Genomic DNA, 27,999 nt, shown 5'->3' with positions numbered 1-27,999 from the left:
AGATTAATACTAAAGTCATTCAAACTATGAATATGTGGACATATTTAGTAAACAAAAAGTTTTAAACAAACCAGAATATGTTTTATCTTGGCTGGATTTTCTCAGTCAACTTTATAGGGTAAAGTCATCTGAAATGGCTTTCAGTTAACAACTCTGCCGAACATTTCTTGTCCTCTTAATGTGTTTTAGAGCATAAGTTGTGAAGAGGTAGAGTTGGTAAACAGTGAATAGCTCTATTTGAGTAATATTATAATCCATATTATAGCAAAAACTACTACTACTACTCAACAAAAGTAAAGAAAAAAATACTTGATATTATGACTTGAAATGATGTTCAGTCAATCCTGAAATATGTAAGAACATTGAAAGTATTCTCAAGTGCATTCATAAGGATATCAAAAATGTTATGATGAAACTGGCTCTCATCAGTGCCACCCCAGAAAAGAAAGACCAAGAGTTACCTTTGTTGCACAGGATAAGTTCATCAGCATAATCAGCATCAGAAATTGCGAATTTACAGCACCTTAAATAAAAGTCACCTAAATGCATTAAAGAGTATTTTGGAATAATACTTAAGTTTACTACATGATTCCTTATGTGTCCATTTGTTTTAGGTAGAAAATATCTAGTTAGTTTCAGTTAAATTTCAGCACTTAACCTGTTTTTTTTTTTTTTTTCATTTGGCCTGCATAAATAATATAGTTAAAGCAGCATTTAAAAAGAGGGATTTATACAAAATCACCTACTCCAGCTTAAATGCAGCAGTTTTGTAAAACAAGTGAAAAAATTAACATTGATAATGCAAAAGAAAAAAATGTCCATATAATTTATTAACCCAAACATATAAGAGGGTGTGTTCTGGGTTAAGTGCATCATTGTGTGTCTGAAGAAAATGGACCAAAGGTGATAATCTGTTTATAGAGGTGAAAAGGTCAGCAGATGGTTGTAAATGAACTGCAACAGTAGAAATGTGAATAAGAAAGCCACACATGTCCATTTTCTTTTATTTAAAAGGATGCTGTTCCACATTGTACGACATCAGCAGGGCCCTGTGTTTTATTTGCCTTTTTTAACTTTCATAATCACTCTTAAGCTTAGGGTCCCTAGTCCTTTCAGTTAACTATCATTTTAGTGTATGCATGCTCTCTACTCTCGAGCAGTGGTCTTCATTCCTGCTCCTGGAGGCCCACCTCCCTTTTAAGTCCAAGTAACTGAAGAAGTCATTGAAGAGTTGGATGATCTGTGTTGGAGGTAAATCCTGAATGAAGGTAGACCTCCAGGAGGAGGGTTGGAGACCACTGGTCTAAACTTTAAATTAAATTATCTATTTCTCTCTACATTGATCACCAGGCAGTAAGCTTATTATTAAGTATCTTTGTCCTTTGCATTGTGTAAACCAATATTCACACATGCTACATCACTCTGTGAAGTCCTCTTCTGTAAGTTCAGCAAACATCCTTAAGTTCAGCAAAATGTGCTGCTCTTTCTTCACTCTGTGATCTGCAAACACAGACATTCACTTTGTTATAACTGTTCATCTGCTCTTATTCAGTTTTATTTCAAGAGATTTTGTCCCTCTTCTTTTTTGTCCTCTTACCTTGACGACATTTGTCTCTCTCGTGCGGACACGCAGTTTGTTGATCTGAGACTCTGCCATGTCTGCTCTTTCTTCTGCATCGTCCAGCTCGTGTTGGATCTTTCTGAAGCGAGTCATGTTGGTGCTGACCTGCTCCTCCTGTTACACACAGTGGTCATAGTCACAAGGGTGCAGGACACATGAGCAGTAATTAAAAATTATTAAGTTGCAAAAAGCAACAAAACTGAAGTGTTACTTCATTGCATTTCATTGCAGACAGTTTGTTTCAAGGTAAAGTCCAAGATATTTCATGTTTTATCTGATTTCATTTAATTCATTAATATACAGCTCTTGAGACCACTTAAAAATGATGAGTTCCTTTGATTTGACCAAAAAAAAAAAACCAAAAAAAAAAACTCTGGAATATAATCAAGAGGAAGATGGATGATCATCATCATGAAGCCATCAAACCAAACTGAACTGCTTGAAGTTTTGCACCAGGAGTGCCATAAAGTTATCCAAAAGCAGTGTGTAAAACTGGTGGAAGAGAACATGACAAAATTCATGAAAACTGAACTGTTAAAACTTTATGAAAATAAACTTTTTTTCTTTGCATTATTTGAGGTCTGAAAGCTCTGCATCTTTTTTTGTTATTTCAGCCGTTTCTCATTTTTTGCAAGTAAATGTATTCTTCCTGCAAACATGTCATTAAATGGGGTATGGGGTTGTCATTGTTCCGTTTTTGTTTTCCCAAAAATCTCAACACATTCTCTATTGAGCAGATAGGCAGGTAGGCAAGCCAGTCCAGTACCCATACCCTCATCTTCCACCACCTTGCCTTTGCATGCAACATGTGGTCTTGTTGGGAAATACACAATGAATCACAAAAGTTTATTGAATCAACCTCATTCCACAACAGACCCTGGTTTTGAGATTTGTTGCTGATAACAATCTGGATGGTCCTTTTCTGGATGATCTTTGTAGCTATTGCTTTTAATTGCCAATTCATGATTACAATTATCTGTTGATATCAATTAAAATGTAATTGTTAATTTGCTTTTGTTTTTCTTTATTACAAGTGATAAATAGTAAAAAGCTCCTGCCCCAACTGTTTTTGAAAGTGTTAGAGGCCTAAAATGCGGGAATGGATGTTTATTAACAAAAGATTTCCATTTTCCATACTGTCCCAACTTTTAATGATTTGAGGTTATAGTGTTTAAACCATCTTGAGATGGAGATACTTACTGCATCCTCAGCTTGCCTCTTGTAGCTCTTGACTTTAGCCTGTAATTTATCAATCAGGTCCTGCATTCTCAGCAGATTCTTTCTGTCCTCTTCTGTCTGATATGTGAGCTCCTTGATCCTCCTCTCATATTTGCGTATTCCTTTCTGGAACTCCCCGCTCTTCTTCTGCTCACAGTCCAGCTCTGATTCCAGCTCCCTGACCTGAGAACAGGCATGTTTTGTATTTCAGTGATACATAAAATTCTTCTTTTCATATTTGATTAGATTGTAGAAAATGCTGTGATGCTCACCCGAGTTTCTAATTTCTGGATCTGTTTCTTGCCTCCCTTCAAAGCAATCTGCTCCGCCTCATCCAAACGCATCTGGAGGTCTTTAATCGTCTGCTCCATGTTGTTCTTCATCCTCTCCAGGTGGGTGCTGGTGTCCTGCTCTTTCTTTAGCTCTTCTGCCATCATGGCAGCCTGTAGGAGGATTAGGTTTTTTAAACGGTTTGCATCAAATTACTCTTCTCTCTAGGTCTGTTATTCAGATATAATGATTCTCATATAGGTGCTCACATCAGTAATGGCTTTCTTGGCTTTCTCCTCAGCGTTTCGGCACTCTTGCAGGGCCTCATCCACTTCTCCGGCCAGCATGGAGAGATCGCTTTCCAGCTTTTTCTTCTGATTCAGTACAGCAGTGTTCTAGAAAGAACAGCAAGGCCATTAGAGGTGGTGGTCACTATCAAAGAACCAAGAATAGACCTTTATCATAGACTTCATTGCTTGAGTCAGGTAGGCTGTAGGATTTTTCTCACCTGTGTATGCAGCAAGTTGACTCTCTCAGTCGCCTCGATCAGCTCGTGTTCAGCAACTTTCCGCATTCGGTCAGTTTGTTCAAGGACAGTACGGAGCTCCTGCACTTCCGCAGCAAGGAGAGAGTTTCTGCGGTCCGTCACGGCCACCTGCTCCTTCAGATCATCACACCGATGCACTGACTCATCCAGTTCCAGCTGCAAGTCCTGGGTACCACATACAGCAACCATGGGTCACACCGCTGACTATATAGGCTGATCTTCCTCCTCTATAGTTGGTTTGCACTGGTTTAAATCAGTTAACGAATTTGTAAACTCGTCCAAATTGGGTTAAGAAGTGGAATTATGTGTACTGCTTGTTGTTTAGAATAAAAAAACCTGCTTCCACACCAGTTCAACGAACAATATATGGTCATAGCCTCAATCATTTTCGTTGACCTTAGTATTGCCCCTTTGTGTTTACCTAATGAGTAGAATGAGTCTATTTTGTGTAAAAGCTTTTTGTGTTCCATTTACGTTTTATTGATTTATTTTTTAGGATATTTAAATTTGTCCAATGTCTGAACATTCGCAATAAGTAAATGTTCATTGCTCTTAAAAAACAATGTGTAAATGCTTTATCAAAGAAGAAAAAGCACAGCAAAATGTGTCCCAATAAATGATGTAAAAAACTTTGTCTCCACAATGTGGGAATATAATAAAGAAAGAAGGTCCTGTGTTCCTGACTAGTGCATATTTGTCGTGCAATTTAATGTGAAACAATTGCTTAGATGGCATTTTTTATCTCTTATAATGATCTGAGCAATATGCCAGGTTAAGCCTGACAACAAAAGCATGTGATTGGTGTGGTGTAGTGAATAACACCACCGCCTGCCAGTGAGCCACCATGTGGGAGGCTGGGGTTCAATTCCTGTTCTGGGTGGCTGCTGTGAATGCTGTATTACACCTTTAAGAGTCCTTGGGCAAGACTCCTAACACTACGTTGGCCCACTTCCGTAATGGGAATAACCTTAAAAGATAAGAGCGTCAGCTAAAAAAAAATCCCGTAAAAAATGCCGTAAAAGCCATTTAGCTCAAACTGGCAGAGTACACCTAATAATAGTGGAATCACCAGATTGTCACCACAAACTAACCGCTTCAAATCTTGTTTGGAACCAAACCTTTTCTCTAAGAAGTTGTTTTAGAAAACATCCAAGTGTGATTACTTGTATTCACACCTTCCCAAACAAATCGGACCAAACCTGATTTAGATTAACTGGATTTATAATCAACTTAGATTCAGGTGTGAAAATACCCTTAGATGCACCTCATATGTTGTGCTTAGTTGAATAATGGACTGTGTACATCTTGTATTGATTTTAGCTGATCTAATCATGCTATGGTGCTGCATCCTCAAGAGTGTTCAGATTTGAACAGATTTCTTACCTTAATCTGAACCTGCAGGTGGCGCACCATTTTCTGGGACTCCACTGCCTGTTTGTTGGCATGGCTAAGCTGAATCTCCATCTCGTTTAGATCTCCCTCCATCTTCTTTTTAACTCTGATCGCCTCATTTCTGGCTCTGGCTTCAGCGTCCAAAGAGGTCTGCATGGATTCCACAATCCGCTGATGGTTCCGCCTGCATGAGTTTAAGGCAGAAAACAAGATTCTGACCTGACTCTCTGTGTAGTTGAAAGCCAGTGAATCTATCATTAATCTTTTGTTTATTAAATTATGACGTTATTGCAAGTGATCCAGTCCTTCATTTTTTTTTTTTTTTTTTAGCAAGGTCAACCTTACCTGAGATTGTCAAGCTCTTCATCCCTCTCTGCTAGCTTTTTGTCCACCTCAGTTTTGACTTGGACGAGCTCCATTTGTATGCGTAGGGTCTTACTCTCCTCATGTTCCAGAGTGCCCTGTAGCCAGAGAAGGAAAACAGAAACAACTGTGAGTAGTTGTCACATATGAGGCTTATGAATAGATCAATGAAGTGATGAGTGATGTATAGGGATGGGAATTGATAAGATTTTTCCGATTCCGATTCCCTTATCGATTCTGTGAAACGATTCGATTCCTTATCGATTCTCTTATCAATTCCAATTTGGGGAAAAAAGGAGAGCAAACAGTTTCATAAGCACCAACTTTGTTTACTTAAATATCATACGACCTTACAAACTCAACAACAAGGTCAACATGTCCACAACAATGTGCAACTGGCAATATGGAAATGTAGCAAATACTCTCTAATAACAAGTGTATGTGTGTGTGTGTGCACTCAAGTAGTGTGTGTGTAGGAAAAATTAACAGTTATTTTGCAGAAAGATAAACATATCTGCTTTTCACCAAAAGGGGACTTAAATACTCTAGATATGTTGTTTACTGTGTGTGAGTGTGTGTGTGTGTGTGCACTCAAGTAGTAGTAGGGAAAATTAAGAGTTCTTTTGCAGAAAGATGAGCATATCTGCTTTTTTTGGAAGGATACGGGATCTTTCGGGGCTTATGGTGTCTCCAGCTGTGGAGAACACCCTCTCAGATGGGGTGGAGGAAGCCTGCACACAGAGGTAGTTTTCAGCCAGTTGCCATCCTTGTGTAGCGTGAAATGAAGCCAAACTTTCGAGCGTTTTAACCTAGTGGACGCCATTGAAAAGACGTGCTTACTCAATCATGCGTAACTTGCGTAACATGCGTAACTTGCGTAACATGTGTAACTTGCGTGATCGTGCTGTCTGGAATCGATAAGAGAATCATTAAGCAAGGTGCCAAACGATTCCGTGGAATCGAAACACACGGAATCGATTCTCAACAGGAATCGATTCTCGATTCCCAAGCCTAGTGATGTACCTCAGCTTCTTCTAGAGCCGCCTGGATGTTACTCTTCTCTTGGTCCAGGGATTTTTTCATCTGCTCCAGCTCATGGATGGTCTTCCCTCCATTGCTAATCTGCTCAGTCAGGTCAGTGATTTCCTCTGCAAGAACAAAAAGATTGATTGATGGTTTGATTTAGTCCAACTTCATTAAGCTTCATTATGCACTATGCAATCATAGGGCTTTGGATTACCTTGCAGGTTCTTGTTTTCCCGATTAACAGTCTCCAGGTGCTCGAGTGCCTCCTCATAGGAGTTCTTGAGCTTGAAGAGCTCAGTGCTCAGACTGCGGGACTCTCTCTGAGAGCTCTCCAGCTCGCTCTGTGTCTCGTCAAATTTCTGCTTCCACTCAGACAACACCTGGACAATCAAAGCAAATGAAAATTAGTATCAAATAAATATATCTCCAGAAATATTATTAATAGAAATAAGTGTACATCTTATCTATACAATAGATAGTATTAAAATGTAAGAACCTTGTCAAAAGTGCGCTGTTTTTTGTCTAACGCAGCAGCAACAGCATTGGAGCGTTCCAGGTCCATCATTAAGTCCTCAATCTCAGTCTGTAGGCGGTGCTTGGTCTTCTCCAGTGAAGCACACTTAGCGTGTGAGGCTTCTATCACTTCCTCTGAACTCTGCAGCCGAGTCACCAGCTTTTTCCTGATTGGAAGATTCAAACAAGGACATAAGAATTGTGTCTGATAAGAGTGCTACATTTACCTGCAAGATTTTTTTTTTGCATGGGCAATTCTAGCCAGAAGCCACTGCTCACTATGATAATTACCATCCACAGCACTGTCCACTGTGGGTAGTAATGCTTTCTATGAGGCATTCAGCATTTAGTGGCATACAATTGACACTGCAGGCCAAGGAATGTTAAATGTCTGCTCAGACATCCACCATCAGGCTGCCATGAACCCCCTGCACATTGTTCACCCTCACAAATTATACAAGTGTGCATGTTCCAGTTCCCAATTTACATACTGCTATCTAATGATATTGCTATCTAATATATTTAAATGTCGATAAATTCCAAGAACACCCACTTGGCCTCCTCCAGCTCCTCTGTCCTCTGAATGGCATCAGTCTCATATTTCGTCCTCCATTGAGCAATCTCGGCATTGGCTTTGGAAAGTGCCCTCTGCAGCTCAGATTTGGCTTCCTGCTCCTCTTCACACTGCTCCCTTAGCAAGTCACAGTCATGCCTGGATGTCTGCAGTGCGTGAGCCAAAGCATTCTTTGCCTATGACAAAAAACAATTACGTTAGCTGTTAATATTCTTCAAAAAATAATCTTGTCAGTTTCTAAGCTTCTACCTGATCATCTCACCCTGCTCTCCTCCTCCAGTTGCTTCTTCATATCCTCCCCGTTCTGCATGAGGGATGTTTTGGTGCGCTGTAGCTGCATAACCAAGACTTCTCGCTCCTCCAGTCTGCGACTAATCTCCGCTGTGGACAGAATGGACAGAAGACATGTGGTGAAAAGGCTGTGAAGCATTGGGATCAACAGCAAAAATGGTTCTTCTTTATTTAAAACCCTACTAACCACTCTCTGTTAGGGCACGGGCTTTTTGCGAGGTGACGTCCATTAGTTGCCTTTGAAGTTCGTCCACTTTGGCTTTAGACTCATTAAACTGGTCCTCAAACATCCTACACATCTTCTCTGTTGTAACCTGTATCATGAATTATGTTATTGCTATGGTCATTGATTTATAAGGTTATATAAGGTTTCATTAAAATGCTATTTTAAAACATGATGAAACACCCAAGATGGTGTACAACTCCTCACCTTGGCCCTAGAGAGGTGTTCCAGATTAGAAGCTATATCGTCCACCTCCATCCTCGCCTCCACCTTCTCCTTCTCCAGCTTCTGTTTGACCCTCTGCAGGTTGTCCAACTGCTCGGCCAGTTCGGTCATGCTGTCTGCGTGCTTCTTCCTCAGCATAGCTACTGTGGCCTCGTGATGTAGGGAGGCTTCCTCCAAATCTCGCCGCAGCTTCAGAAAGTCTGCTTCTCGCTTCTTGTTCAGCTCGATCTGAGCTGCAGTGGCTCCCCCAGACTCCTCCAGCTTCTCGCTCAGCTCCTCAAGTTCCTTCGTCACCTCTGAACGTTGCTTCTCTGCCTTTGCTCGAGCCGACCGCTCTGCTTCCAGCTCTTCCTCCAGCTCCTCAACACGAGTCTGTCGTCAAAGCAAAGAATCGTATCAGTCATTCTGAGCATTTAGGTATCTAGTAGTAATAATTAGAATGTGATTAAACAACATTTTAGACATGTGTGCAATCTATTTACCTGCAGTTCCTTTGTTTTCTTCTGCAGTTGAAGCACCAGGGCTTGTTCATCTTCAATTCTGGCATTGGCCTGACTCATGTCCATGTCTTTTCTATGTAAAGAGAACAAATGAGATCAGTAAGAGATGGGCAAAACTGAAATGGAAAACTAAAGCTATATTTGATGATATCTTACTTCTTTAGCCTGTCTTCTAACTGCTGTTTGTCATTCTCCAGGTCCATGGCAGACTCAATGGAAAGCTTTAAGTCTCCTTCCAGCTTACGCTTGACTCTTTCCAGGTCCATACGCACTTTCTTCTCCTGCTCCAAAGTGCCCTCAAGCTGTGGAAAGGGATTTTCTGGTTTATACAGGTTTCACAATACACTTTCTTTAAACTAATCTTCTAGGAATAAAGCCGTATACAGTGGATGCAGTGTGTGATTCTCCAATAGGCTGGCATATCCCAATGTCTCCACACTTACATCATCCACCTGCTGCTCCAGCTTTATTTTGCTCTTGGTCAGCATGTTGACCTTATCCTCCTCTGCCTGAAGGTCCTCTAGTGCTTGCTGGTGGGCATCCTGCAGGGCTTTCTTCTCCTTGGTCAGCCTGAGGATGGTCTCATCCAGAGCTGCCATCTCCTCTACCAGGTTCTTTACCTAAACACCAGACAGACATAACAATTATCAGGCTTGTTTATTTGTTTATACTTCAAATTAAATACAAATACATATATGTTTCTATAGGAAAGCCTTCTGTCTGCACTCTGTCTGCATGTTTTCATCAACGCCATGTTTATTGGTTGTAAGAAACTTTTGATTATAAACTGTTTTCTAGGTGACATATTGATGTGAAAAACTAGGAGGCTCAGTAGATCAGAAATTGTTTTGGAGACCCTTTCATCTCTGATGTTCTCACCTTATTTTCTGTGGCATGTTTCTCTTTCTCCACCTTGGCCAAGGTCATCTCCAGGTCATCAAGATCTTTCTTCAGCTCTGCACACTCATCCTCTAGCTTGCGTTTTTTGGTGAGCAAGCTAGAACTCATCTCTTCTTCATCTTCCAGTCTTTCCATGAGCTCCTTCACTTTGGCTTCCATCTGGATCTTAGCCTTGATCAGCAGGTTACATCTGTCCTCTGCATCTGCCAGGTTATCTTGCTCCTGCAGGTCAAATATGAATGAGGACTGTCATATTTTGCAGCATATTTTTTTTATGCTAAAGGTATTTCAGAATTTTGGACACTTACAGCTTGGAGCTGCAGCGAGAGGTCATTTTTCTCCTGGACCAGGGAAACTTGACGTTCTTCTAGGTCCTTGCGCTTGGCCTCTGATCTCTCCAGTGCCTCCTTAAGCTTCTGAAATTCCTCCTTGAGTGTGGCCAGCTCCTTTTCTGTGGCTGCACTCCTCAGGAGAGGCTTGATCTTGAAGAACAGACACATCCATGGCCAGTTCTTGACTGCGTAAAATGACCGGATATTCCACTGAATCACCATTATAGCCTCCCTGCAATGAGAAAGACGAATAAATTGTTTTTTTTTAAAACACAGATAACTACTAAAGGCAAGGACCTGGATCCATTAATCTAGTGTATAGATTGCTAGTTGGCACTAGTGGAATACATCTTTTGGACCATTTTAGGAAAAGTCTTCTTTAAATTGTCGGCATTTAATGTAAGTTAAAAGGGAATGAAATAATTTGTATCTTGTATAGCCTACCAATGATTACAGGAGTCCAGGACTGGAAAATAAATTCAAGGTCTAGATCGGAAAACCTTATGGACAGTGATAAGAATGGTATTAGTTACTGTGGGCAAGTTACTGCCCAAGATGATGATGTTTCCAGACTGAACATATTTATTGAAAAGTGATTCTCTACTGAAAAATTAATTTGATAATGTTTAATTTTACTTTTTACAATTTGAAAATGTAGGTTTCATGTGTTTTCCAAGATGCAGAGAACATGAACAGAATTGCAGAATTAAGGCATAAAAACTGATTTTAGATACAAAGACATAAAAAAGTGCTTGTTGCACATTCATATATGCTTCTGTGTTTGTGCACCCACCTACTCAGCGGTTAGATCAAAATGTATCAATTTCAATAAATACGTAAAATAAAATTGAATAGAATTTTATGGTTTTTTTACTAAAATGCAATTTTGCTGTTATCTGTGTAATTGTACTGGATAACATATAAAGCAAAAGTTGCAGGTAACTAATACTTGGGATGATGGTACTACAAATACAGCATTGGAAAAAAATGAAGAGACCACTTCAGTTTTTGAATCAGTTTCTCTGATTTTGATATTCATAGGTAAATGTTTGAGTAAAATGTACATTGTTATTTTATTATATAAACTACAGCCAACATTTCTCCTAAATAACAAATAATAATATTGTCATGAGAAATGAGAAATGGCTGAAATAAAAAAAAGATGCAGAGCTTTTAGACCTTAATGCAAATAATGCAAAGAAAACAAGTTCATATTCATAAAGTTTTAAGAGTTCAGAAATTAATATTTGGTAGAATAACCCTGTTTTTTATTCAGAGTTTTCATGCATCTTGGCATGATCTCCTCCACCAGTCTTACACACTGCTTTTGGATAACTTTATGCCACTCCTGGTGCAAAAATTCAAGCAGTTCAGTTTGGTTTGATGGCTTGTGATCATCCAGTTTCCTCTTGATTATATTCCAGAGGTTTTCAATTTGGTAAAATCAAAGAAACATAATTTTTAAGTGGTCTCTTATTTTTTTCCAGAGCTATATGTTGAAAAAGTTTCATTTGTATTCACTGAAATCCTTAAACATATCAAGGATATTTTGGTACACGCCTTCTCTTTCTGGAATGGGAGTAAAAGGAGCGGCCGCCATTTTGATGGTGTAATCCAAACTCTCTGGCCTCATTGTTCCAAATTAGCTCAGCGAGGCCAGCACCAAATAGGGCCAGGCTGCCACACGCCATTGTGTCTTGTGTTCTATATCAGTAAGCCTGTGGTGACACTGAACATGCCCGGAAAGTAAATCAATTCTGCATTGCTGGCGTGGCAGCGCACTGAGGGACAGTCAGAGGTTGGACAGAGGTCATTGATTATCCGCAACCCACTTCATTGGTGAAACAAGAGGAGTTAATCCTCAGTCACCTGGGCTGGCATTTCAGCGATGTGTCTGCTGTAGGCCACAACCGTTCCTAACAAAGGGGCTCGAGAGGGAGCAGGTGGGTAGATGGAGGTTATTTATAATAGGGGATGGAGGGGGGATACTGAACAACTGGTATGGCGACTCACTGCGGGACACATGACCCACCTCTACACCTGCTTTTGTCAATGCTATTTGGAGTGGAAAGGGTTTTTCCACAGGGACCACACACACAGAGTGCCCTCTGTTTGTGTGCAGACACACGCCAGCCACACGCCACACCACAGGCCAGACCTACACCGCGCATTCCCCGCATAGATCTATAAACTCACAGTCCCACACCCACACATTCAGTTGTTTAACACTGCGGTTAGGAATAGCTCAGGAGCGGAATAACATGCGCTAGGAATGATGCATCATATACTATAAAAATTGGAGACAATATAACTAATAAAGAAATAAAGAAACTACATTTCTCTGTATGAACACCTCCCCTCCCCTATTTATTACTAATTAAAATGTGTACAATTAGAATAAGATTAGAACAGGCTTTTGAGTGTATTGATTTAAGCACAGACAATTAGCTTGGTCTGCTCTTGACTGTTGAAGTGAGTATCATCATGATAATGTCCACAGAGCTCTCTGAGACCTTCGCAAATATTGTAGATTTATATTATTCTGCAAATGGATTTAAAAAAGACCTTAGAATAAGATATAAGTGTGTTCACATGGCTTCACACATATAAATATATATATATATATATATATATATACACTTCATTTCATAAAATGACATGCAGTTCATGTCCGATAAGTAACTTTAAACTTCTAGTGTTCACAGAGTGTGAGGTGTTGAAGCTTACTTTAAAAGCTAAAACCTACACCATATCAAACATAATATTTTAAAAAGTTAAAAACAAATACTGGCCTATAGATAACAGCAAAAAATGCCTGTTCACATGACTTACTTCTCTTCCATCATTTTACTTCGCACCATCCTCATAAGTTTGCCCCTGCAGAAGGCCTGCAGCATAGTGATGATCTCCGCCAGTCGCTCGTCCCTCATGTCTTCCAGCTGGCCGAGCAAACCGGCCTTGAAAAACACCTGGGGATTTTACAGATAATAATTAAATTACTATAGTAATCTATACTATACTAAACTACAGTAATCACAAGGTGAGAGAGTACAAAAGATGAAGTTTATCTCACCTTGGTGTGGCCAAATTTGTATTGATTATGGTCAATATCCAGAGAACCTAACAACTTCTCTGCAGCCTTCTTGCTGTCCACGTACGTGTCCTCTGGAATAGCTGAAGGATTCAAGATACGGTATCTGGAGAAAGAACAGAGCCAGGTTCCAATCAGTTCTTCACTTAAAGAACCACATCAAAGATCTTAATGCTTAAGACTCAGATAAGAATATGTGCTCTGTGCTTACTTTGTTTTGTAAATATAAAAACATGCAAGGTCTTTAAACTATGGATTTGCTATCGTCTAGGGCTTGACAATATTAGATATACAGCTCTGAAAAAAAATAAGAGTTAAGTTTCTTTAATTTTACTAAATTAAAAACCTCTGGAATATAGTCAAGAGGAAGATGGATGATCTTAAGCCATCATGGATGATCTTAAGCCATCAAACCAAGCTGAACTGCTTGAATTTTTGCACCAGGAGTGGCATAAAGTTATCCAAAAGCAGTGTGTAAGACTGGTGGAGGAGAACATACCAAGATGCATGAAAACTGTGATTAAAAACCAGGGTTATTCCAACAAATATTGATTTCTAAACCCCTAAAAACTTTATAAATATAAATTTTTTTCTGCAAAAAGTGCTTTAAATGATAATATTTTTATTTGGAATTTGGGAGAAATGTTGTCCCTAGTTTATAGAATAAAACAACAATATTAATTTCACTTAAACAGATACCTATAAATAGCAAAATGAGAGAATCTGAATCAGAAAGTAAAGTGGTCTCTTAATTTTTTTCCAGAGCTGTATTTATAATAAAATAAACAAAAACTGATACTTTAACATTATACTTTGTTATGGTTGCATCATAGCATGCATATCAATTTCTCTAAAACATACAAAGTTATTAATTTTTGCTTATATTACCCAGACCTACTAAAGAAATATTAATCATTGAGAGAAATGAGTTGTAACAATTGATTAAAAAGTTAAACCCCACCTCTGTTTGAATTCTGCATACAGGATACGATTAGGGAATCCCTTCCTGCAGATACGAATGCCCTCCAGAACTCCATTACAGCGCAGCTGGTGCAAGACGAGGAACGGCTCCATCATACCTGAGAGTAACAGGAAAATAAGAAGAGAAGAGAAAATTAGTGAGACTGAGGGCCTAAAAGTGACCAGGACTGTAGTTCTACTTTGAGTTTTCTGAATTTCTCTACATACATACCTGGATTCTTGGTCTCATTAGGGATGATACAGCGCACAAAGTGAGGCTGAGTGCTCCTCAGGTTCGCCATCAGCTTGTTAAGATTCTCCTGCAATGAGACAGAGAGAAAGTTATCTTTATGTTTATATGAAAATAACCCTTTCAGACCTGAATTATGTGCTAGTGTTAAAAAATAATATTGATAAAAACAATGCTGTTTTCTGTCTGCAATGAACACAAAGGAAGACTATAATGTTATAATATAAAATCTACATTAACATAAAATCCAACTTACCGGTACTAAAATAAATGACTGTTTTTTTTTAGGTCTGTTGGATTGGAGGCCTGTTCTTAACATTTTTGTTTTAGATTTGATATTGACCTTTTTGTTCACAAGCCATCCCTAAACACAAAAAGAAACATGAAAAAAGTGTTCTAAATTACATACAAATTAGTAAAATTTGTATGTAATTTAGAAAAAATTTTAGATATTCTTTTTTTAGTGCAGTGGGCAGGGCTAAGCTATTGTTTCATTGGCTTATAAACTTTTCTTTGACTTGTTTATAGTCTGTTCTGATTAAAAATAGGTCTCAGTTAGTGTTATTTGCACCAACAACAAAAAAAAGAAAATCCATGATGTCCATTGTAATGAATGCAGGGTCTGAAAGGGTTAAATTGTAAGATAACACTAATAAGTTAACACTGTAACCTCTAAGGCCCGGAGAAGAGCTTAGGCCTCAGCTGCTGCTCTGCTGATCCAAAGGGTCAAACAGACTCTCTTACCTTCGAGATCTTTTTTTGTTGCAGATGAGAGTAGAGCCAGCACAGACTTAAAGTGATGTTCATGGGTGAAGTTACCTAAACATCACTGCAAGTCTTAACTGCCTCGCTCTCCAGCGTCAGTGCAGGGAGTGTGGATCCATGTGACTAAAGGTCATGCTTTTCTTTTTATGTAAACTCTTTTTATGTAACTTATCTTGTCTTAGACTGACGTTATATTTGTTTAAAGCGAGTTATCTCAGCAGAGGGTTGGAAACAATCATTTTTATTTGCATTTATTCTGCTCAAAAGAAGCAAATGAACAACCCACATAAATAGCTTTCTCAGATGTCCTTTTCACACTACTGTGTCTCAGTTCTACCCAATTCCTTTCAACCCTTCGTTTAAACCCACCTTATGTAGCTGTGACACTGTTTGGAATGATGCTCCTTTCTTCCTCTTCTCCTTGCCTCCAGGTTTAGGCTCTGTTCATGTGAGAATACCAAGAAATGTGTTGTCTCTATTAATCTCAATAAACACTTAATCAACAGTATTATATTCTTATTTCATTAGATATAAACAGCTTCAGAATTCAGAAAAGTGATTTTGTGATTTCCTGTGTTTATTATAACAATATTCTGTATAGTAGATCTGAACAGGATGTGTATGTATGTATACCTGAATCTAAGCTGACAAAGTTCTCAAAGAGGCTTGACATTAACTTGTTGGATGACTTCTGGAAGATGCCCACCACACTCTCATTCAGAGGGTCTTTGTTCTTCTCCAGCCATCCACTGATGTTGTATGGTACCTGACAAAAAGATGTGTAAAGTTTCAGAGTAAATATTGATTCAGTATTCATTTTCATTTCATTCATTATTTTTATGCACCTATTTAAGAGCATATATAGAGTAGTTAGAGAACAACACATAAACTCACCACACCAGCATAGTGAACCAGCTCAAAGTGGGTCTCATATTTGCGTTTCTTGTCAGGTTTGGGCTTCTGGAAATTGGGAGACTTCCCGAGGTGGTTATCGTACAGTTTTGCTTTAAAGCTGCTGTCTGTGGCTTTGGGGAACATGCACTCCTCCTCCATGATGGACATTATACCCAGTGGCTGCCATGGGAAAAAAAAACTCATATTATGGTCAATAATGTTAAATGGGTATTCAATTATATACATTATTCAATTACATACATTATTTTGGATTTTTGTGGATGGTTTGGTATCATTCATTACACTTTTAATTACTGAGGTATTTTGTTAAGATATTTACAGAAATATACAGACTATCAGAATGTATTTACTGTACAAAAGTACAAAGTACAGGTGAGTTAATACCTCACCTTCTCAATGAGGTCAATGCAGGCCTGGAGATCTAAACCAAAGTCAATGAAGGTCCACTCAATGCCCTCTGTCTTATATTCCTCCTGCTCCAGGATGAACATGTGGTGATTGAAAAACTGCTGCAGTTTTTCATTGGTGAAGTTGATGCACATCTGCTCAAAGTTGTTAAACTGTTGGGACAAGAGAAAGAGAAATGATGAGCAGAGGATGAGCAAACGTGAAAAATGTACATAAAACATTGCAGCATGTTTTGAATTCGCAAAAGCAGTCACCTCAAAGATCTCAAAGCCAGCTATATCAAGAACTCCAATGAAGAACTGGCGAGGGATGGCTGTGTAGAGTGTTTTATTGATCCTGCCGACAATCCATTTGAACATACGGTCGTACGTTGCTTTGGCCAGAGCACCAACAGAATAGGTCACCTGTGAATCAATGGAAACTGATATTCAGATCAAATGTTTTCTCATGTGGATACAGATCCAACCCCTACTCATTTATGATGCCTAAATGGGACAGCAAGGCACAAACTAGCAATGTTTTTTGCAAAATAATGTATAAAGTTTGCCAAAAAAAAATCCTGCTTTAAATAAAACCCAAAACAGAGTTAGTGAAAACATTAGAGCTATGGGGTTAGTTGTTTTTACCTAATTTGTTTTATTGGGTTAATTTTAACAAATAGAAGGGACTGTCACCAACAAGTCTTGTAAAGTAAGTTTTTTTATTTATTTTAAAACTATTAATAAATGTTGTGTTTAGATTTGTAATGACTTTCCATAGTTGCAGGCCTTTAACTTTAACTGAACAAATAATGACCAAGAGGTTTACTCCTTAATTACTACTCCCCTAGGTGTCACTCTACTGCTGCTCTGCTTTGTAATCAATAAAAAAGCATTTCTGTGACTATTTACACTCTTAAAATGCGTTTTTAAAAGGTACATCATTAAATCTTAAAATCTCAGTAAATTCTACATGTTTTTGAATTGCCCAGTGGCACCATCACCTTCTGGTCTATTCTACTCTTTTCAAATACTGATTCTATAACAGCACCCTAGCTTATGTCACAGTTTATTTGGGGAGACTTATTTGAAACTGTGTGAATTGGTTAGAATAACTTGACAGCGAACACACAACTCAGTAAATGAGAACATTTATGAAGAACAACATGTGTCTATATATGGTCGAAGATGATATTTCTATGGGATTATGAGAAGATAAGCAAAATAATGTGTACTTTTTAAATGTTCAACAAGATACTAGTTTCTGCCTGACAGGTCCCACTTTATTTTTCCATGTCAATCGTTTAAAACGTACCTGCTCCACAGTCTGCCCTTTCACAATGTACTCATTGCCCACCTTCACCCTGGGGTGAAGCAGCCCTTTAACAAGCTCAGCAGAGTTGATCCCCATCAGATATGATGCTTTATCTGCACCTAAACACACACACACATAAACACACACAGTTTAATATGATACTGAAAGAAGTAGCTTTGAGGTGAGATCATGAATTATGTGTATATGATATTATTGGTCATACTTTCAGTTCCATCAGCTTCTGCCTGTTCCTCTCTCTGCTTCACTTTGAACCTCATGTTACCAAAGTGCATAATGCCACCCACAATCTTATAACAGCCGTATTTCTCCTCAGGAGTGAAGCCAAGAGTGTCCATGGCATGCTATGTAGAAAGAAAGAAAAGACCAGCTAAAATCCGGAACTGTGGCATAAGGAAATTGATCATTTACGCTTAGAGAAAATGGATGATTTCATAGATTTACTTACATCTGTGGCAAGTAATTCTTCACCATCGTCCATATTATCCACTGTGGTCACACCCTGAGAGCAGAAGTGGTAGTCAAAGGGATTGGACGACACCAGCAGCATGTCTGCGTTTGAATGAAAAATAAAATCAGATGTAGTCAAAAGACAAATACACTGTAATGCTGAAGTAAATGGAACATATTTTAAAAAGTTGGTAATATGTACACTGTGTAATACCTTGAAGCTCTGGTTTTCTGTGAGATAAGATTTGGTAGTAGATGTGGTAGCTCCTCTCTCCAGGCTGCTGAAATATCACTCTGGATTTTTCTAGAAGATCTAAAAATGATAAACATGTGGAGGAGTGGATAAGAACAGTACAGAAGCCATTTTCAGTCAAAAAGTATGATTTACTCTCTTTTTCTGTTTCTGGTAGCACGTTTTACACTTGATTCAGTATCTCAATATAATGACTTATTTTCTAAAAAAAATTCTAAAAACTTGCTGAACTTAAATAATCATCTGGTAAAAAGTTTTAGAAAATCAGAATGTTGACTAACATTGAACTATGACATTTTTTACAGCTGTTATTTTTATTGCATATTTTTACAATATTGTCCTAAATTATAATGTGAAAAACATTTTACCCCATAAAATACTGACATAAATGACAACAGGATAATCATAATATTCACAAATCCCATGTCTTTATATCTCAGGATATTGACTGTATCATACAGTAAATTATTTGTTCTGAATGTTAGCTTAATAAAGATGTAATTTTATATTTGGGTCATTTACAATACAAGCAAATTAAATATTTACAAAAAAATATTATTTGTCAATATTTTTAAGCATACAATAATGTCCACTAATTCTGAAAAACATGTACAACATACAACAATGTATATTTATATATAAGATCTTACAGATGTCTATGTCAGCAGATGCCAGTTTTCCAGTGGGTCCAAAATGGATTCTTATGAACTTGCCCTGAACAGAGAGAAATGAACACATGAACACATGAGAACTTCAGCAAACACTACTACACAGATTAAACATCAAATGCCTCATTTGCTGTTGACTCACAAAGCGGGACGAGTTGTCGTTCCTTATGGTCTTAGCATTGCCAAATGCCTCCATTGCTGGGTTGGCCTCTATGATCTGGTCCTCTAGGGTACCCTGTGTGTGTTTAAGGTGGACAGTGAGAAGAGTGTGCATTCATCAAAGCTTAAAACTCAGAGAATTTTAAAAACTGAGGGAGGGAAAGGAGGAATCCTGGGGCAGACGCCACAAAATGATGAAAACTGATGGACATGACATTATGCATCACGATGGAAGGAAAAGGGATGGATGAAAACAGACGTTGGTATCAAAAAGAGAAGAAGAAAAATGTACGTATATCTGGAATATGTGGTATAAACAGTGGTATAAAAAAGGGGTTGACGAAAACGTGGGAAAATATGAGCTTCAAAACACTCTAACTGTTAAAATGTTTTGGGGTACAGAAGTACCGAAGTACCGGAAGGGAATTGGTAAACACTCAGAAATTAATAATAAAAAAGAAAAATTGGGGGGAAAAATAGAGGAAAAGATGAGTGATAAAAAAACAGAACAAAAACACAAAGGGCAAGCGTTCAGCTCTTACTCCTTTTTTGCCACCTGCTTCTCCGAGAGCAGCTACAATGGCAAAATACTGAATTACTCGTTTCGTGTTGACAGTTTTGCCAGCACCGGATTCTCCGCTAGGAGTGGACAAAATGTATCAGAAAATATACATACACCAAAAGCATGTTCATACACTGAAAACAAAACAGGGCACTGGGAAGAAAAATACAAAACAAATCCAGCAACACCCAATTTTATACCTCTTAACAATTAGATAACGATCACACAGTGACCAGAGGTGTTGAGAAGCTAAACTAAGTGAGAGTAGGGATCATATTTAACAAAGGGCTAACTTACGTGATAAGCATGGACTGATTTTCACGATCTGTGGAAAAAAAAACACCCTATTAGCCAAACATTCGTCCATACATGTAAAACACATTTGCAAAAATGTTAAATTCACAAAAATTCTGAGCAAGTGGGCACAGACTTACTTTTAAGCATGTCATTGTAGGCATTGTCAGCTATGGAATAAATATGAGGGGGAGCGTCCGAGCGCCTCTTGCCTTTATAGGCAGCGACCACTTCAGGAGCATAGACTGGGAGCCATTTGTAAGGGTTCACAGTCACACAGAACAGCCCTGAGTAAGTCTGTGGTAAGAACACAGTTAATACATTTAGATTTTAAAGCTCTCATGCATGTAAATATATTCTATTTTGACTGTCTTGACTACATTGTGTCATTTCAGCAGGTTAAATGGTTACAGGGGACATACAGTATATTAACTCTGCATGACCAGCAAACTACTTTAACCTATAAGTTGTAACTCAATTTTACAAGTTGGAATACAATTGAAATACAATTTTTGCTAGAAGAATCTATATAAAATGTAAGATGTCTTCTTCTTGTCCGTTCTTATCTATTTTTTTTTTACTAGTAAAGTGAAAGTACAAGCATACACTGTCATTCTAAAAATATAAAGAAAATGAATTAATATTAATATTAATAATAAAGATATCAATTAATATTATACTGAATGGTACATATTCAAAACTGTCAAATATTGAATGCACATTATAACTAAACTACACTAAAATTGAGAGATCTTAAGTATTTAAAATAATACGTTTAAAATTAAAAAAGTAAATTTTTATTTCATTTTGGATCTGAAATGTAACTTTAAAATGTAACTAGTCAAAATTATAAGGGTATAGATTAACCAGTAAACATTTCATGTCTGAAATTAGAAATTGTACTAGAAAATGTTTAGTACAAATAGCTTGAATTGTATTTTTATACAAGATATAGTTTATTGTTTAGTTTAGTTTTACAACTGCTTATATTGCTAGTGTTATTATAGGCTAAATATTATAAATATGTAATATTTATAATATAATTTTATATAATTATATAATACAATAGTAAAATAAAATTAGAGTTTTTAAAAGTTAAAATATATTAAGCTAAAATAACTGGCAATATTGAAGGTGTAATATCATCACAGATAGAAATGTATAACTGATAACTGAAACTCTAATCTCTACTGGTAAAACTGCATTATGGAAATCCTGATTTTTTTAAGCTGTAAAAATGAGTTTATATTCCTGGTATAAATATTTAGGCGTGTATTATTGTTGTTTTAGTATTTTGTTTTATGTTTTTTTAATTAGTGGTGTGCCACCAGGCTCAGGTCAGTTGTGACTCACGTAGATCATCCAGAAGCTGTATCTCCTCCTCAGGTTGAAGAGGACAGAGGCCTCGTTGAGGTGGGTCAGCATCGCCATGTCCTCGATCATATCAAACTTCGGAGGGTTCATGGGCTGGAGGTCATCCTCTTTCACTGTGAGAATCTGAGCAGGAAACAGCGGTTTTCATATCTAGTATCTGATACTCTCTTAGTGAAGAGGACAAGCCTAAAAATATCTAAAGAAAGTAGGGAAACATGACAGGGATAAACATACGTCGGAACTTCACGTCACGGTGGGACTGAAAGCGACGGTTATTCGGACGGAGGTCGCAGCGGTCAGCTTGTTCGGGTTGAAAACGATATAACTCAGGTAACTTGTTCTTATTATTACTCATATAACTCGTCACTCTGGTTTGTCGCCTTATTACAAAGTATGCGAGTAATACATTTGAAAACACTCGTTCTCTCACTTGTTGCCTATGTCTCTAGTTAGCTAGCTACCTAGTTTGTTCGCCAATGTTGTAGGTTAGCTACCTAGCTAACGCCGCTAAGCTAACTAACTAGCTTATCTAACTAACTAGCTAACTAGTAAACCTAGACACTAAAATGCCTTTTAAACTCTAAAACGGCACGAAACTGTAGCTATTTGTGTTTCAGTAACAACATAAGCTCCTAAAGTATTGAGGGTAAATAATATTTTGACAGAAGCTCCTAATTTAACAAACTTTTACCCTTAGCTAAATGACTCCATCAGTTTCAAAGAGGTGCTTAGCTAGATTAACTAACCTAGCTAGTTAACTTTAGCTTAGCTAAATCAAAGGTTATATTTATTATATCCAGGGAATTACTTTTTAAATCAAAGGTTTTAAGTTATTTATTAAATTGACTTTTCACAATTTATTACATTAAGAGAATGGCTATAGCTAGTTTAGTTAAATCAAGGGAGCTTTTTATTAAGGATTTACTACTTATTTAATCAAGGGAACAATTTATTTTGTTTAAGCATCCCCTGCCATCCTGGTCGCCTCTGTACCCTGTAGGAACTGATATAATACTAGCTTTTTTATGTTTCTATCTTTCTAATAAAAAAAAAAATAATAATAATAATAATAATAATAATGTTTTCAATTTTTCATTTTATAAATGTAATATAACATTTAAGTAAAAAGAGGAATAATAAATACTATAATATAATATAATATATAATATAATATAATATAATACAATACAATATAACAATAACCAGAAAGCTACTGTATATCATTAAATCTTATTTGTGTAATTAAGTCATACTGGTGTAATGTGTCATGCCATATATAAGGGTACAATCTAAATAGACACAAGGCAAACATGTTTGAAGGGTGGGTTAACCACCTAAACTTATCAGATTATAACATCCCAAGATGACCACTATCAAGAGCTTTTTTTTTTAACATTAGTGATTTTTTTTATATGTAAAAACAATGTATACTAACCTGTCCATCCCTGGTTTCCACAATGACTTTTTCCCCATCTAATTCTTTGACCTCCACGTCAATGTAAGCCTCCTTTTCGTCTGGGATCCAGACTCGTTTCTTGCCTGCACAGAGATGTGAACAAAGACAGCAGTCAAATAACACTGGCCGCTTGGTGGTCTCAGTTATTAACAATGGCAGATGCTCTCTGACAAATGTTCTGTTGCCGACTGAGACTGAGACATTGAAGGAGAGAAGTAATGCGCCAGTTATTTTGCTGAGAAAAAAAAACATTTGTTCTGTATTTAAATATTCACAGTCATGCACCAAAAAATGAAACTGCCCATTTTTAAAACACAGTTTAACTGCACCATCTAAAAAGTACAGTATGTGAAAATTTTATGATGGCCAAAAGGGATCAGAAGAAATGTTCAAGTATTAATGTTTGAGACTTTTTTAAAAATGCAGTTGTTTCTAATACAGGAATTCAGCAGATTCTGCCATGTGCCACATATAAGTGCAAGCCAGCTGTGGTACTCATTTAGTTATGGTCCAAGCACTTAAGAGAAAACATTATAAGGCTGTTTCTTGTCATTAAAAATGTGGTGGAATCCAAATGGTGTCACACATTCAGATGTGTTAGCAGGACAGTACCGTCAAAAGCATGGGCCTGTGCTGCCAGTTGCTCCAGGTTGGTTTTGCGAAGAAACGAGGCTGCTTCTCCGAACTCCCTCATTTCCAAAAAGCGGGACATGGTTAACACTCCGGGCCCCGGACCAGCTCTTACACACCTGCAAGGGTTTAGAAGTTCAAATGTGCCACTCCCATTTTATAAAAAAAGAAATAAAATAAAAACAAAGTAAAAAAAAAAGAAAAAAAAAGAAAAGTTAATTATGTTGTATTATAAAATATAAAAACTGTATGAAATTGTTCTGGAAGCAGCAAGTATAAGGAAAATCAGCAATAGTATTTAAACTCCTCAAGTCCAGCTTCAAAAAGAGTTACAACCAGTTGGCAGTGGAGCACACATGCACTGGGTACTAACCTCTGAAAGCTCTCAACCGGTTGGCCCAAGGAGCAGGGACTGATCCCCTTTTATTGTCTCGCTCAAGGTCAGAGCTCGAGAGATATGTCAGAAATCCCAGTGTGTCCCTGTGTGTGCACTCGCTCATTGGTTGTGAGCGCGCACCAGCTCTGCACTGTCAGAAAAGGCAAACGGCATTTTTATCTCGGCGGGGCTCTTCTGTAAGCGGGTTATTTTTAAAACTCCACTGCTGTTAGTGAAGATCTCCCAGCACAATTACAAGGTGGAACTTGGTGAACTGATCACATCACCCAGTGAACGTTTTAAAAGTTGGCATGTTTTTATTTTAATGACTTTAATGATAACAACCACAAATTAGTCTGGCAGTTAGTTTTCTGATTGTTGACATGTTATAAAATTTAATGTGTTTAAATTTTTTGCTTGTTTCAACTTTAATAATAACCACAAATTTTTAAAAAAAGTTATGATTGCATTTAAAGTATAATAATATATCATCATTATCATCATCATTATTTAATGAAGTTAACAGGAAATAGTCTATAGTTCTTGTAAAAGTTATCTGAAGATTTAAAGATTAAATAACAGGTCACTTCTGCAGATCTTGTTGAATATTGTAATAAAAAATTGGTGTAAAACTAAGTATGTTTTTGTTACTTTTTTAGTCTATTAATAGGTACTATTCATTTTAGTTTGCACTACCTTTTTATGGGTTCAAGTACACCTGAGATGAATATATACTTTTTCCATAATACAAAAAATCTAATATAATAACGTGTTGGCCACATTTTAGAAATATAGAATATGTATATGGAATGGCATATATCAGACACCAATGCTGAATGATAAGTGGAGCATACATATGTTTAATTAGTAGGCAGATACATATATTTAAGTAAATGTGTTAAACATAAAAGTAAAGATCAATTATGGCACATCTAGGTTATACATTCAAAATATATTACTTTTCACTTTTTGATGACCTGTTGATATGTGGCTAAAATATATGTCTTGTATTCATAAAAGGGCAAATTCAAATAAGTTGGCATACTGATCAAAGACATTTGAATAAAGGATAATTAAATAGTGAATATAAAGGAATTTAGAATTATGTATTTTTTAAATACATCTACTATTATCAGAATTATTTGTGGTTTTCTTAAGTATTGTTAATTCATAATACTTTTTTATAAAACTATAGTACATAATACTTATACACATATATTAGTTTAAAAAGCTATCCACTTTGTCTTGTTTAAGTTATATTAATAAACAACAGAATTAGAAAAAAAAAGATCATAATAGAACAGTCTTTTTTTTCTATGGTAATTGATGGTGGATGTTGATGTTCTGCTGAAGTTTTGTTTGATGTAAAACATTTGTACTTATCACTGCATTTATTTAAGTATGGGTGTAGGTTCTTCCACACACTCCTGACAGTTTTTGTTTCTGTGATTGCAATGTAGAGTGCAATTTTTACATTTTTAGAATAAATGAATTATCTTTCTACATCAGTACACAGCTCGGTGCTCGACAGCAGAATTGTCATTAAGCTTTTAAAGAGTCAAGTGGCTGGAAATGTCTGTAACTGGTTGTAACGTGACATTAGAGGCGTGTGAAAATGGGCTGAATATAAATGGGGATTAAAACGGGTGCTGAAGCAAGCGGGTGGTGAGAAATGCATGCCGTGTCAGCACATGCTAATCTCTAAAGGTGAGGAGCACACTTTATTTTTATTTATGGGTTACGACTTGCTAATCGACAGGGGCTGGATATACAGCGTATGGTGTGTGCGTGTTTGTGTGTGTACAGTGTGGGCAGTACCATATGTCAGGGGTATTCCACCCTTATTTTTTCAGGTTTTAAATCTAACACATTGCTAACACATCACATTCAGTCTATTAAGGAGCACTAAAGACACAAATTAATTGGATTAATTGGAGTCTGCAGAAAGGTACCTCTACAGATGCAGTGTTGATGTATGTACCATTGGTGTTTTTATTGTTTATATTTATTGATTTGAGTGACTTTTTTTTTTTTGAGCCTTGACTAAAAAGATTTTTGGTAGCTGATAATTAATTTACTTGGAATACGTGATATATTTATTTAATTTGCATTTTATTTAAATCAGACCTGCAGTGTGTATTTTAAATAAATGTCTTGGGTGTTCTGTGTTCATACATTGTGTCATACAACAGAGCACAAAATGGTTTAAACAATAAAATACAAAGGTAAGAAAGGGGGGGGATACAACAAAATAAAACAAAAAATTCTATAAAATTTATTCAATAAATTGGCAGAGCTTATTAATAATAAGGAACAGAAACTTGTAAACAACAATATCTTTGTAATAAAATAAATTAATTTGCAAAAATGAAAAAACATTGCTCTTTATAAATTGTGGTAATGTAATAATATTTAGTGTATTTTTTATTATATTAAATAAATAATACATTGTCTCTAAAGCAATACAAATAATAAAGCAAACAAAAGTAGCTAAACTAAAATTTTATTTAAAAAAAAGAAAAGAAATAGGATATGTAAAAGAGTTCCACATGCCCCCAAAAACCCCAAACAAATCGATAAATCAGCCTCAACACAGCCTCAAACACAGTTTTGTGTTTCCCTTGATGCAGAAATTAGTTTACACTTAGAGCACGATGTGACAATTCCACAGTAATACCGCACTAAAATGATATATGACAAGTAGTGTTTACACTTAATCACTAATAAAACCTGAACCTCCTTATGGACTGGCGTGGAGGGGCCGGTGTTTTCAGAGCCTCTCGACCTTGAGAGCCGGAGCTGAGATAAGAGTCCTCTAGCAAAGACCAGAGCCCACTATGGAGCTCAAAATAGAAGAGAACACCCGTCCCAATGGCAGCCATTCCGTGCACAGATAGACATGTTTAGAGGTAGACATGCTGTCTGGCATGGCTCTGTGGTTAAAGAGGCAGACAGCGCTTCTGTTTTAGATCACTTACAGTTAACTATGCTTTTGATACACTGATAGAAATACAGTTTTCCTCTAGTTCCTTTGCTGTCAATAATGCACTCCATCATGTATGATTTTGACATTATTTTTACTGAGATAACAACATGGGTGACTGAAAGCATTTTAATGGGTAGTAAATTGGGAACTTTAGATTAGATAAGGGGCTTTGAGCTGTTTTTTTAGGCTGCTCATAAATACTGCCTGTAGTCACATTGCATGTAAGGAAACATGTAAATTGTACACATCTTGCAACAGTTACACACAAAAAATTGCACTATTCTAATGTTTCTTTGCCTATCTACCAGAGACCGATAATATCTGCCCATTATTATTAACTGTACATTAATCGTCATTAAAACAAAACATGAAGTATGCAAAATGTTAATTTAGTAAAGTTAATACATGAGAATAAAACTAAATAAAAAAAATGTTATAGCATAAAATATTAATATTAGGGAAAAGAAACTTAAAATATGTTTTTTTTTTCTCAAAATAGTATCTTAGCAATAAATAAATAAATAAAATTAATTTGCAAGAATTAAAAAGATAAATTAATAAATTGTTATAATGTAGTACATTTTTTTTATGTTTATAACATTAAGTAAATAATATTTGTATCTGTTTAATTTATTTATACAAGTTTATACAAATATCTTCACAACAAAATGTAAAACACAAACAAAAATTTTAAGAACAAAATTAGCACAGTATTATGAGTAAAACAAGAAAAGAAAAATTCTAGAAATACATTTTCATAAAATAAGCCAAAAAAAATCCCTAAAAATCAAGGGAAAATAACAAAGCAAATATAGTAGTAGCTAAAATGAAAGCTTAATTTAAAACTTGATAAATTACGATATTTGGCATACATGAAAGAGTTCCATATGCTCAAAATCCCCAAACTGATATCAACTATTTCCTGATTCTAAATAGTTTTGAAGTATTTCTGCTGGTCCATCCATCATGACATTTTGATACAATAGAAAGAACAACACATTATATCACAAAGCAAAAAAGAGCAATGATTAACATTCAATAATTTTGCATATAATAATGTACATGGTGTGGTCTAAAATAATATTTTAAAACTTTC

General features: G+C 36.6%; 1 protein-coding gene across 3 annotated transcripts; it reads right to left on the bottom strand.

The window, feature by feature from the left end:
• Positions 1–987: 987 nt before the first annotated feature.
• On the bottom strand, positions 988–24,009 carry myh7bb (myosin, heavy chain 7B, cardiac muscle, beta b). Of its 3 annotated transcripts, XM_007249932.3 has the most exons (42): positions 23,915–24,006; positions 23,524–23,660; positions 22,891–22,994; positions 21,435–21,578; positions 20,222–20,378; positions 20,085–20,112; positions 19,768–19,864; positions 19,209–19,301; positions 19,049–19,112; positions 18,360–18,458; positions 18,144–18,247; positions 17,901–18,039; positions 17,678–17,796; positions 16,639–16,788; positions 16,366–16,536; positions 15,956–16,135; positions 15,695–15,827; positions 15,431–15,501; positions 14,279–14,366; positions 14,048–14,165; positions 13,069–13,192; positions 12,828–12,964; positions 9,972–10,227; positions 9,643–9,885; positions 9,207–9,383; positions 8,920–9,065; positions 8,746–8,836; positions 8,246–8,635; positions 8,003–8,129; positions 7,787–7,905; positions 7,504–7,700; positions 6,934–7,117; positions 6,652–6,817; positions 6,435–6,559; positions 5,394–5,509; positions 5,040–5,232; positions 3,618–3,821; positions 3,379–3,504; positions 3,112–3,282; positions 2,822–3,022; positions 1,598–1,735; positions 988–1,500 (listed from the first exon to the last, which is right to left on the bottom strand). In XM_007249932.3, exons 2-42 carry the CDS (start codon positions 23,621–23,623, stop codon positions 1,489–1,491), a joined length of 5,802 nt encoding a protein of 1,933 aa, XP_007249994.3. In that variant the 5' UTR covers positions 23,624–23,660; positions 23,915–24,006; the 3' UTR covers positions 988–1,488. The 3 variants fall into 3 exon arrangements, with proteins under 3 accessions (XP_007249994.3, XP_007249995.3, XP_049319054.1); XM_007249933.3 differs by lacking the exons at positions 19,768–19,864; positions 21,435–21,578; positions 22,891–22,994; positions 23,524–23,660; positions 23,915–24,006 and having other exon boundaries at positions 20,222–20,283; XM_049463097.1 differs by lacking the exons at positions 988–1,500; positions 1,598–1,735; positions 2,822–3,022; ... (1 more) ...; positions 3,379–3,504; positions 3,618–3,821 and having other exon boundaries at positions 5,089–5,275; positions 23,915–24,009.
• Between the last annotated feature and the right edge of the window lie 3,990 nt (positions 24,010–27,999).

The sequence above is a fragment of the Astyanax mexicanus genome, chromosome 13 (genome assembly GCF_023375975.1).
Source record: "Astyanax mexicanus isolate ESR-SI-001 chromosome 13, AstMex3_surface, whole genome shotgun sequence".
In the NCBI taxonomy this organism is placed as follows: domain Eukaryota; kingdom Metazoa; phylum Chordata; class Actinopteri; order Characiformes; family Acestrorhamphidae; genus Astyanax; species Astyanax mexicanus.
This window is presented reverse-complemented; position numbering and strand designations above follow the sequence as displayed.